The following is an 11,711-nucleotide window of genomic DNA, read 5'->3' as shown; positions in this document are numbered from 1 at the left end:
AGCTACTACTAACCTCAAAACCTAGTAGCACAAAACCATTTTTTCACATGTCTGCACATTAGTTGATTTAGGTTGGGCTCTCCTTTAAGCTGTAGGTGGCTGGGACGAACAGGCAGCTCCACCCCACCTCTCTCCTTTGCAGGCTGAGGTAAGTTTTTCTCATGGCAATGGCAGAGAACCAAGTGAGCAAGTGCAATGCGCAAGAGCTGTGAAGACTTCAGTCACGTATTAGTTTTCTATGGCTGCTGTAACAAATTAAAATTAGTGACTTAAACTAGGTCCCTGGTGGCACAAGTGGTTTGCAATTGGCTACCAAAAGATGGCAGTTTGAGCCTTCATAGCAGTGACATGGAAGAAAGGCCTGGTGATTTGCTTCCATAAAGATTACAGCCAAGAAAACCCTATGGAGTAGTTCTACTCTGTAACACATGGGGTTGTCACGGGTAGGAATCCACTTGATCGGAAAAGACTCGCATGGCTTAAAACAACATTAACTGTTATAATCCTATTAGTTAGAATTCTGAAATGGGTTTCATTGGGCCAAACACAAGGTGCCGGCAAAGCGATGCTCCTTCTGGAGGTTCTAGGACAGAATCCCTTTCCTCGGTTCTAGATTGTCTGCATTCCTTGGCTCTTAGCCTCTTCTTCCTTCTTGGAAGCCAGCAACATAGTATCCCCCAATCTCTCTGACTGCTTCCATCTTCACATCAACTCTGACAGTTGACCCTCCCGCCTGTCTCCTTGTAAGGGCCCACTTGGAGGTTAATCGCCCCATCTCAAGATGCTTAACTTAATCACACCCGCAAAGTCCCTTTTACCCTGTAAAGTCACATATTCACATGTTTCAGGGATGAGAATGTGGAAATTTTGGAAGGGTCATAATTCAGCCTACCACACATTTCACATCTAAAATTTCAATGCCCAACACCAAGGGATGGGAAATGCTCTCTGCTTGTGGAGGTGGAATGAGAGCAAATATTTCTGAGAGCAGTTTAACCTAGTACACACCTAGTAGGCCTTTAATTAGTGTTTACTGACTGCGGGTTTGGATCATAGTGATTTCCAGGGTGTCACTTCCTGAGAACACCCAAAAGCACTGATCACCTTATTGCAATCACAGCTGTAGTGTAGCCTGAGCTGGAGTTCCTGCTTGGTTTGCAGGGAGGCCACTGCCATTTATGGCAAAGGTGGATGAAAACTAAGATCTTGTTTGCTCATTACAACTACAGCACCGTTGTGTACTCTAGAATCACACTGAAATTTAGGCTCTGATTTTTCCTTCTTCCTCTACTCCTGTTAGCCAGAACAAGACGACACATTATCTGGTTTAAACCAGGGCTTCAAATGGGTTTGGTCAGGTTTGAACCCCTGCTGTGAATCTGCATTTCTAACAAGTTTCCAGGCTATGCTAATGATGCTGGTTAGGGATCAATTCTGAGAACCAGTAGCAGAGCAGTGGTTCTCAAAATTTATTATATGGAAGAATCACCTGGGGGGGTCTTATTAAAATGTAGGTTCTGAATCAGTATATCTGGGGGTGCAAATTCTCAGGGATTCACACTGGACTGAACTGGTTCAAAACCCTCACTTAAACCCTCTGAAGGTGCAGAAAAGAGATCATGCAGGATTCTGAAGTTTCCTTTTAAATCCCTCACCCCTTTGACAGAACTGACCTAGAGTTCAGCTAAGGAAGCATCAGGTAAGGCAGGGAGGCTGCTGCACTGCTCTGCCTGTGAGGGTTACAGGAAACCTGGAGTGCTGTGCCCACTAGCCGGCTCCACTTTATGAGACACTGACAAATCAGAGGACTGGAAGACAACCGAGATGGTTAGGGGATGCAAAACTGCTGCACAGATACAGTGCTGGGGATGTTTAAAGGAGAGGATCTTCAGATGACCAACGTGACCAGAAGGTAACATAATCTGTGTGGCCAGAGAGAAAAAAAGACAATGGTTTCCCTCCCAGCTCTGTCCACCACTAAAAGGGCCTATAACCAAACCAGTAGCAATGAGCACCCCAAGGGTTCAGACCGTGGTTGCAAAATGTCATTTCCAATTTAGTTGGAGAAATGGCTGATTTCACGTGTAAGGCTAGAAATGTGCAGAAAAGCCTGAAAAATCCTACCATACCAGAAAGCAAGGGAGCTGTTATTAAGGTCGATTCCAGGGCTTCAAATCCCTGTTGAGAATTTGCATTTCCACCCCAGATACACTGAATCAGAATCCACATTTTAACAAGATCTCCGAATGATTCCTACGTGTAATCAAAGTGTAATAAAATTTCGGAACCACTGTTCTAACCAGCATCATTAGCACTGCCTGGAAACTTACTACAAATGCAAATTCTCAGCAGGGGTTTGAACCCGAGCAAGCCAGTTTGTTCGGGTTCAAAACCCTGTTTGATTCAAAGTAACTCAGACCTGGGCTTCTTCAACAAATATGTTGCAAGAAAATACAAAGAAACCCTACAGATTAAGATGCCTTTTAGAGGTATATACTGACCTGGAGATGAAATGTCTAGGTTCCTTCAAAATTATCCGGGGAAGTGGACAGGTACTGTTAAAATTGGGTGAGTACATGGGGGGAGGTTCATCTAACCAGTCTCTCTGGTGTTTGAAATTTTGCATAGAAAAAGTAATAAGCAATGTATTTAAATAACGCACCTGTCAAGGCTATTCAATCAAGACTAGAAAGCAAGGATAACACTCTTAACTTGGGCTCCACATTTAGCAACTCGCTTTGCTTACCTTTTTTTCAACTAGCTAGATAGTTTTAGGGTCTACCCATTCCTAAAGGCAGGTACTATTTAATGAGTGACTGTACCAAGTATTGTGCCAACTACTTTGACAACAGCATTTACTCCTTATAACAATATTCACGATCTGATGCCATCAAAGCTCCCTCCAGCTTTATCTCCAAAATGATTGGCTCACGCCTGGAAACATGACTCTCGACCTTACCTTTAAGAGTTTACTCCCCATAAAAAGAACTTTTTTACAGTAGAACATACCAGTATAGATTAGGAAATCACCAATAAATGCTGAAGCAGTGGGTGAGTTTGGTGAGTTAACTAGGTAACAGACTCTAGTCCCCCCAACAATTTAATTACAAAAGGGCAAAGTGACTTTACAGTGACCCAAGTTAATAATACCATGTGCCACCGGACATGATGGATTGACGGCAGTCTCATTCTTGTGATACTCCTGCCAAAAATGCAATCATGAAGATACAGCAAACCCAACTGAAGGCAATTTCATAAAATAACTGTCCTTTACTCTTCAAAAGTCAAAGCCAAGGTTGTTCCAGATTAAAGGAGACTAAACAGCCATGGCAACAAAATACAATAGATAAACCTGGAACAACAGAGGGAAAAAAAAGAGGAACTGATGAAATATGGACTGTGGCTTAGCTAATAGTACACTTGTTAATTTCTCAATTTCAATAACTAGACAATTACGCTGTAGTACCTAAGGGATTCTCACCTTCCAACCCGAAGTCCCTGAGTGGTGCAAAGGGTTAAGTGTTAGGCGAAAGGCTGACAGTGAGAACCCATCCACAGACACCTTGGGAGATAGGCCTGAGAAAGGGCACAACCTTGAAAACCCTATGCAGCAGTTCTATACACATGGGGTCACTATGACTCAGAACTGCGTCCACAGCAACAGGTGGAGACCTGGGTTTAATTCAGGTCAGTGGAGGCTTGCATTCACTATGATGCTAAATAGGGTTCAGCAGTTTCCATCAAAAAACCAGCGGGGGTGGGGGGGAACTGCATTGATCCACTTCCAAAATTAACCAATAAAAACGTATGGGTCACAGCAGTCAGGTCTACAACCCATCATGGGGAAGGCACAAGAGCAGGTAAGAGTTTTGTTCTGTTGCGCATGGGGTTGCCGTGCATTGGGGCTGACTCAAATGCAGCTAACATCTAAGAGAATGTCTCTGTTCCTAGGAAATAGATAAATAAAAGGGAAAGATACCTACCAAGATTTAAACCTTGATTCTGCTTAGAAAGACTCATGCTATTACAGTACTGACTACCTTAGAAATGATCCCTAAAATGGGTATAAATATATTGACTACACTGAACTGTGAATAACAGATTACTAATAATTGTTTTCCGATACAAGCTATAATACTTATCACTTGTCTTTGCAAAATTCAAGTGGGCTATGTGATGATGAAGCTATTGGGACCATTAACCTTTTTCTGGGCACATCTCCAGGATGTATTAGAAACTAGCACTCTCATCTTTCCCCAAGGGGTCAAAGGCAAATTTTATTGTATAGTATCTTCCGATTTTTGAACCATGACTACTATTAAAAATGAATTAACCACTTTATTAAGGGCTGTACTACGGGACCACCTGGGATTGCTGTAAAATGGCTAGTCGTATCTGAACAAGCTATTCAGAATTTACTTCATTCACACAATTGTAACAATCCATTTGGCAAATGGACACACACATTAGGGTTATAAACACGAGCAGTGGTTACTGACCCCAAAAGCTCAAATACTAGCATGTAAATAGACAGTTTAAAAAAAAAAAAAAAAAAACCCCAGCTGCTGTTGAGTTGACTCCAAAGGCTGTGATCTTTCCTATGTATCCGAGTACAACTGCTCCACAGGATTTTCAGTAGCCAATTTTTCAGAAGTAGATTGCCAAGGCCTTCTTTCACCTCTGGGTGGACTGGACTCAACCCTCCAACCTCTCGATTAACAGCCAATCACATTAACCGTCTGCACCATGCAGGAACTCCGACAGTATACTTCTCACCGTTTAACAGATCTCTGCGCTAGCAATGCTCAGTAAGAAGGTGCAGAACTCTACTTATGGCACAGACAGCTCAGCACTGAAAACGAATGGCATACGCGTATGACCAGAAACATGGGCAAACACAATTACTAACAGTGGCTACGTTACTAAGTAGGCTCTTTCCAAGCACATAATACTTTTTTAATTACATCAAGTTAACAGAGCTTTCCACTTTTAAGTCTTTCATCTAAGTTCCATTACCACTGGAGTGAAACTGGATGAGGTCAGACAAAGTGCCCTCTGAAAGCAAGATTAGTAATAAGTCAGTGTTGGTTTTCTAAGTGTAAACTGCTAAATTTAGAGTGCCCCAAGTCCAAATTAAAGAAATTAGGCTAAAGACTTGCGAGGAAAAAGATTAAATCTTCCTAGTTTATCTAGGAAATACCCTGGAAAATGTTTTAACCACTAGAAGGTAAAAATTGGGAAATTCTATATGAAAATAAAGCAGGTTAATACAAAAGTAACTTAGCATGTCCAATTCTTCATAGTAACAGCTAGTATATTAAGGTAGTTTTAAATACTATTTACACAGATAAAGACACTGAAACAGTGGATAACAACTTGACCAAAATAAACCCTGTTATGTTGATCCCCAATTCACGTTTCTAAGAAACTTACAAGATCCTTTTCTCGTACTCTAGGAACAGCATGCCAATGGCAATTCCAACTCAAAAACCCATTTGTCAAGGATGCTAAGTGGGAACACACAAGAAATTCAAACCAAGCCCTTCCCTTATGAAGCATTTTATTGAGGGGATAAAGCATAGGTTAACACAACGGGAGAAATAAAGTACCAAGATGAAAATGGTGACACAGGAGCAGGAAGGTAAAAGTTCAGGAGCAGGTAGGACTCAAAGTGGCCATGAAGGCACTGTGGTGTGTCAATAAAAACTATCAAGTAAAATATGGGGGAATCAGGATGTTCCTAACCTACTTTTCCTCTTTTGCCCTCTATCAGCTTAACACTCCACCTGGCCACAGACAAACCTGTGGCATGTTCTAAGACTCTCAGGTTCTACTCACAAGTCAGCAAGGAACTAAACATTTTCTCAGTCAACTCGTATGTTCTCAAGTGGGCCAGTGATATAAACAGTGGTTTCCACAGGTTATGCAGCAGGACTAGATTTTTAATAAATTGTTCTTAGCTATTACTAGGCAATTTTTATGGGTGCAGATTTACCTATACAATTATTCACTTCTGGGGCAGGTAACAATGTGGACAAACTTGCCTATTACCATGTGAGGTAACAGGAAAGCCCAGGTGAAGGACACTGGCTATTTTCTGAAAGCCAGATTTCACACTGTACTATTCCCCTCTTCCTTTTAAATGGCTGTGGGCTTGAAAGCTTTTATATTTTCCTGGAAAACAAGGTAACTTTGGTCAAAGCCAATTCTTAAGACTTGTCCTTACACACTAAATTCTGAAAGGTGATGGAGGTTTGCCTTTTTATATATTAAAAATCATTTCTGTTCTTTCAAATAAGCAAAACAACAGATTATCATTACTGGCACCATTAAGAAAATGGTAAAGAACTCTCAAATTCTGCAGTTTCTATTAAAAAAAAAAAAAAAATCTCCTTAACAGTAAGCACCTATTAAAAAAACACTAAGTTCACATAAACAATCAACTTTTTGGGGGCACTAGATTCTTAAAATTAGACTTTAAAAACTGTAACAAGAAGCCCAAGAATTTCTTAAAAACAAATTTAATTGTCCATTTAATTTTTTTTCTCTGAAGCAAAGCCAACTCAGAGACCTTCTACTTGTTTCAAGTACTCCCAGTTACTCTATTTTGACACCTAGATCTTAATTTTGACTCGATTATTTCATTCTGCCTCATTTTATTAGGTATGCCTTCTGTACTACTGAACCCAAAAAACCACCCTGGAATAGTATGGTTTCCAGTTACCCCTGTGGCACAGTGAGCAATATACATGTTCTACCTGAACCCAACTCTTGGTACCTTACATAGGCACAACCCCTAGAAAGTATTAAAAAAAAAAAAACAAAAAACAAAACCTTAATGATGTGTGCTTCTAAATTAATTTCAAAAACCATTTGAAATATTTGAGCAAAAAGAAAACCCAGTGCTGTCGAGGCAGAGGAGTATAAATAATCCATATCTCAAACTGCAATTTCAAGTAATTAGGCTTATGGGGGTATGGACTAATTGTTAACCCAGTAACTCCTACAAATTCGCAGTGCAAGAGTTTGGGTTCCACAGTACTCATTACACTTCAGTCATAATAAAAGTACAAAAAAATTTAGGGTCTACCCATTTAACCTTTTTCCCAAACTACACACTGTATAAAGCTTAGAAGGATGATCAGTTATCACATAACCCCACTAACTACTAAGGGAGCTGATTGTTGGGTGGGATTTTACTTTAATTGCAACTGACTTTACCAAGTAACATGTTAACTTGCCTATTAAATGATCTTCCAACAGAAGATGCCGTATTTTTTACTTTGAACAAGAATGTACTAAATTCCCGATAAAACAAATGATATTTTCGTCATTTTTACGTAACAAGCAGTAAAGAGCATCAAACCATACCCTAACAAACAGTCATCACACCAACCACTTCCAGAAAGTGGGATTACTGGCTAAATGAAATCCAAAGTATTAGGAGCTATTTCTTGGAAGAGTACAACTTAAAAAAAAAAAAAAATCATTATTTAAAACCAATTAATTTAAGCAAAATTGCAGAACAGATTCACTAACTATAAAGTACCTTTTATTTTTAATCTAATTTGTTAAAGGGACAAATAAGACTTTGGGAAATTTGAGTAACAGCACAAAGTAACATTATCCAAACGGAATAATTTATTGCTGGTCAAAGGTTTGCCTTGTTTTACACCTAAGTAGAATTTACATTGTTTCCACAGCAGATATTAATGGAATTTAATATTGACCTACTCGATAAGGCAATCATGTCGGAAGCAAACTTTTATTTAAATCTTACGTAACTCAGGCTTTATAAAAAGCCAACATAATTGAAAATTGAGCTCTCCCTCTAAAGCCTTAAGTATTCAAAGCTTGAAACAGTAAAAATAAGCCAACAAACAAAACAACAAAAAACCCCTGCAGCAGATCCTGCTGAAACATTAAAAAAAAAAAAATCTAAATGAGCTTAATCTTTACAAAAGTTTATTTTAGCTCAAAAGCTATAAAATCAAAGTTATCTTAATTCTACAAAGAAGGGAGAAGATCTTTGACTTCATGCCAACGTTTCTTTAGAACCTCATCTTTTTCATCAAATTTGGCCACAAATCAAATTTCTCTGTGCCCCTCCTTTCAGGTAACTCCTCTTGCAAAAGAGGCCAAGAACAAACACATAGGAGTAACTGCCTAAGCAAGTAAGAAAGTGTTCCATAATAGTGTGCAAAGAACATACAGTTCTGGGTTAATCTCTGGAACTTGATCTGGACCTCGACTTTGAGTGAGACCTAGAACGGGATCTTGACGTAGCTCTTTTTGGCGGAGGGGACGCAGAACGAGCCTTTGAGGGTGGAACAGGTAAGGGTGAATTGGACCGAGACTGGCTCCTTGATCTGGATTTTGACTTTATATCACCATTTCCATTTTCCTTGGGAGAACGAGATCGAGAACGAGATCTGCTTCGAGATTTCTCATACTCATCCTTAGATCTACTTCGAGAGCGAGAACGGGTACCCCGATCAGACTTGGCCTTAGATTTGCTCTTTGATCTGGATTTCCTGCCTTTTGATCGAGAACGTGATCGACCTTTGCTCCGCGACCTGGATCTGAACAAAACAAAGCCAAATTTTTTCCTAATACCTTGCCAGAACACACATGTACCCAACAAACAAGCATAGTAATGTATTCAGGAAAATAACCAACAGTGCGTTACTTACCGGGAGCGGCTTTTTGAGATACTTCGAGATCTACTGCGGCTGCTCCTGCGACTCCTACTTCGTGACCTTCTTCTAGACCGTGACCTGTAACGAGAAACACGATGAAATCTTAATCGCAATACATCTCAGCATGAATATGTTTGGGCTATTTAGCAAAAGAAATAAACCAACAAAAAATGTAGTTGCTTACTGCAGAATCAAGAAATCCAATACCAAAGCATCTGAAAAGAACCCATGATGCACAACTAAAAAGAAACTACGTCCTGCTTTAAGTTCAATTATATAGTAATTAAAATCACTCAGCACTTCATTTTATTTTTGGCAAATACTCCCCTCTCCTGCCCCGTCTTCCAACAAGTTACCTTGATCTGCTTCCAGAGTACGACCGCCTGTGGCTCGTTCGTGGTTTATCTTCAATAAGCCTAATGTTTCTGCCATTTATTTCTGTACCATCCAGTTTATCCAAAGCACGCTTCATGTCAGAGTAGGAGCGGAACTCAATCACACCTTCATTTGCACGTTCTTTGTGAGCATCCGCATATGTTACTTCACCTGCTTGCCTCATGAAATCCTAAACAGCAACACAAGACTGCTCAGACTCTAAAATCTAAAGACCTATGCTTGATGCTCAGAAATAAGAAATGTGTCATCAAGAGCCTATCTTTTGAGCACTGATCTTATCATTTCAACACTTCATATAGGACATACCTTTAAATCTTGCCAACTACAACGACTAGAAAGATTTTCTACAATAAGCCTGTGCTCTGTACGAACAGGTGGTCCATATTTGTCTCTGCCAGATGTTCTCCGACTGCTGTATCCACCTCCACCACCTTTATCACACGGAGGGAACAATTAGATGCTTTGTAATGATAGTGACGCATAATGTCTTTTGATAGTTAGTACAAACATATCAACTTTTATTTACTGGAGTAGGACTTTGCTATTATATTGCTAAACCTTTGATACATTTGTGATTTGCCATAAATTAAATTAAAGGCAAGTCAAATACGCTAAATCCAACTAAACTTCTCCTATAATCTGTTAGAGAGTGACTGCTCCTTTATTCAATTTACCTCGCTAAGTTTTATTTTACAGAACATTGTAAAATATAAAACTTAACTGATTACATGCATTTCTACATTTTACAAAAATGTTTACTAGTTACACTAAGTACTTACATCACAGTGTGAGGTTTTTGGTGGTGGTTTGGCCACAAAACACGCAAGGTAACAGTCACCTAGTTCAGATTAACCAGTTTTGTCTAACCCTTGGAATCCTCACCATCACCCTGCGTCTAATGGCAAAAGGCTGCTGTCGTCATGGCTTCCGGTAAGGTCAGCCAAAGGGTCATAGGGCAAGGGTCACACAATGTATGGAAAAGCCAAGGCCAATCAGGAAAGGCAGTCATCTTAGCCTCAGTGGACACAGCCTCAGCCCCATTGGTCACTTTCAAATTGAAACATCAAGGACTTGTTAAAAAGTTTGAATTCAACATGCAACAATTTCAACATCAAACATTTAACATAACCAACCCCCCTACCCCCTCCCAATAACATGCCCCAATTAATTCATATATAGCATAAAGCTTACTTATATTTAGTTTGTGGTTCAGTACCACACTACTTCAAACAGCGAATTATTTTCTTTAATCCCACCACTTTTAAGGCCCAAGCTTTAAACTTCTCCCCTTCCCCGCCCCCTCCTCCACCCTAGCCTGCCCCCAAACTTCTTAGCAAAAACATTCACATTTCTAGCTAACGCACTGACAGGTAAGCAAGTGGGATACAAGGAATACAGCCACCCCTTACTTCCTCCGTAGGCAGTGCCCACGACAGTGCTGACAAGTGCCTAGAAGCCAACCCGCCCCCAACTTAGCAAACCCGCAACCCGATCCCTGCGCTCCGGCGTCCCGTGGCTTCCCCGGGCAGGCGTGAAGGCAGAAGAGCCCGGGGATACCCGAGCCAAACGTCCCCAGCCACCGCGCCTGCCCGGGTTGGGAGGCCCCACCCCGCCCACCCCAGTGCCTGCGCCCGCCCCCCTAGGTCCCCAAGACGCGGAGCGCAAGGGGGTAAGACTCACTGCGGCTTCCGTAGCTGTAGCCGTCTCGATCGCGGCGCGGGCCCCGGGCGTGCTCTACGATCACGCGCTCGCCGCAAAGATCCTTGCCGTTCAGCTCGTAAACGGCGTCGTCGGCGTCGCGGGAGTCCTCGAACTCCACGAAGCCGTACCTGGAGGCGGCGCGAGGGCCGGGCCGTCGTTAGCCGGGGGCGCGCCCGCCCGCGCGCTCCCGCCCCGCGCGCGCCCCCGCCGCCCCGCGCGGCCGCCATTTTGGAGGCCCTGCCACGCGGCGCCGCGGCCTTGGCTGGCTGCCTCCACCCTCCGGTAGACCCCTCGGCCGTCAGACCCGGGAAGCTGGCGGATGCGGGCGCCCTAATTCGACTCACCCATTTTTGAGGTCTACTTCGAGGAGGCGGCCATAGCCGCTGAAAAAGCGCTGGATGTCCTTTTCCCGGACGTTGTAGCTAAGGCGTCCAATGTAGACGCGTGGCATGGCCGTGGCGGGCAGGGCCCGAAGGCTGACTGTCGAACGGCGGACCGCAAGGCAGTAGCCGCGGTGCGGCTGGGGAAGAGTACCCAGGCGGGAGCCTCACACCGCAGCGGCGGCCGAGTTCAGCCACACAATGGCGCGCGCGCGCGCCAGGGCTACGCTATAAGGACGGAAGGACGGGGGGCGGGGCTCGGTGCGTGTGACGTTAGCGCGCAGCACGTACCCGCCCGCGTTGGAGTCCTTCGCTTGGTGACTTGCGATTCCTCCACGCGTGAAGTTTTGGTGGCGTGAGGTTTTGCTCGCTCTCAGAGTTTTTACCAGCCCTCACCACCCATTTTTTTAGACTTTGTATCTCGTCGTCCAACCACGGACTTGTTTTCTTAGTTGTACCTTTAGAAAAACTGAGCTCACCCGGAGTGGAGCTTGAAGGCAGGCTGGGAGAATCCGTGGTTTTCATTGGCTCCCGA

The 11,711-nt window shown here is 42.7% G+C and overlaps 1 protein-coding gene across 1 annotated transcript; it reads right to left on the bottom strand.

The window, feature by feature from the left end:
- Positions 1–268: 268 nt before the first annotated feature.
- On the bottom strand, positions 269–11,382 carry SRSF6 (serine and arginine rich splicing factor 6). The gene is made up of 6 exons (XM_064276098.1): positions 11,141–11,382; positions 10,776–10,924; positions 9,402–9,526; positions 9,056–9,264; positions 8,694–8,777; positions 269–8,582 (listed from the first exon to the last, which is right to left on the bottom strand). The coding sequence occupies exons 1-6, from the start codon at positions 11,245–11,247 to the stop codon at positions 8,222–8,224; spliced, it is 1,035 nt and encodes a 344-aa protein (XP_064132168.1). The 5' UTR covers positions 11,248–11,382; the 3' UTR covers positions 269–8,221.
- Positions 11,383–11,711: the final 329 nt, after the last annotated feature.

Source organism: Loxodonta africana, chromosome 24, assembly GCF_030014295.1.
Source record: "Loxodonta africana isolate mLoxAfr1 chromosome 24, mLoxAfr1.hap2, whole genome shotgun sequence".
Lineage (NCBI taxonomy): Eukaryota > Metazoa > Chordata > Mammalia > Proboscidea > Elephantidae > Loxodonta > Loxodonta africana.
Note: the sequence above shows the minus strand (reverse complement) of the source record. Positions and strands in the feature narration are given on the sequence as shown.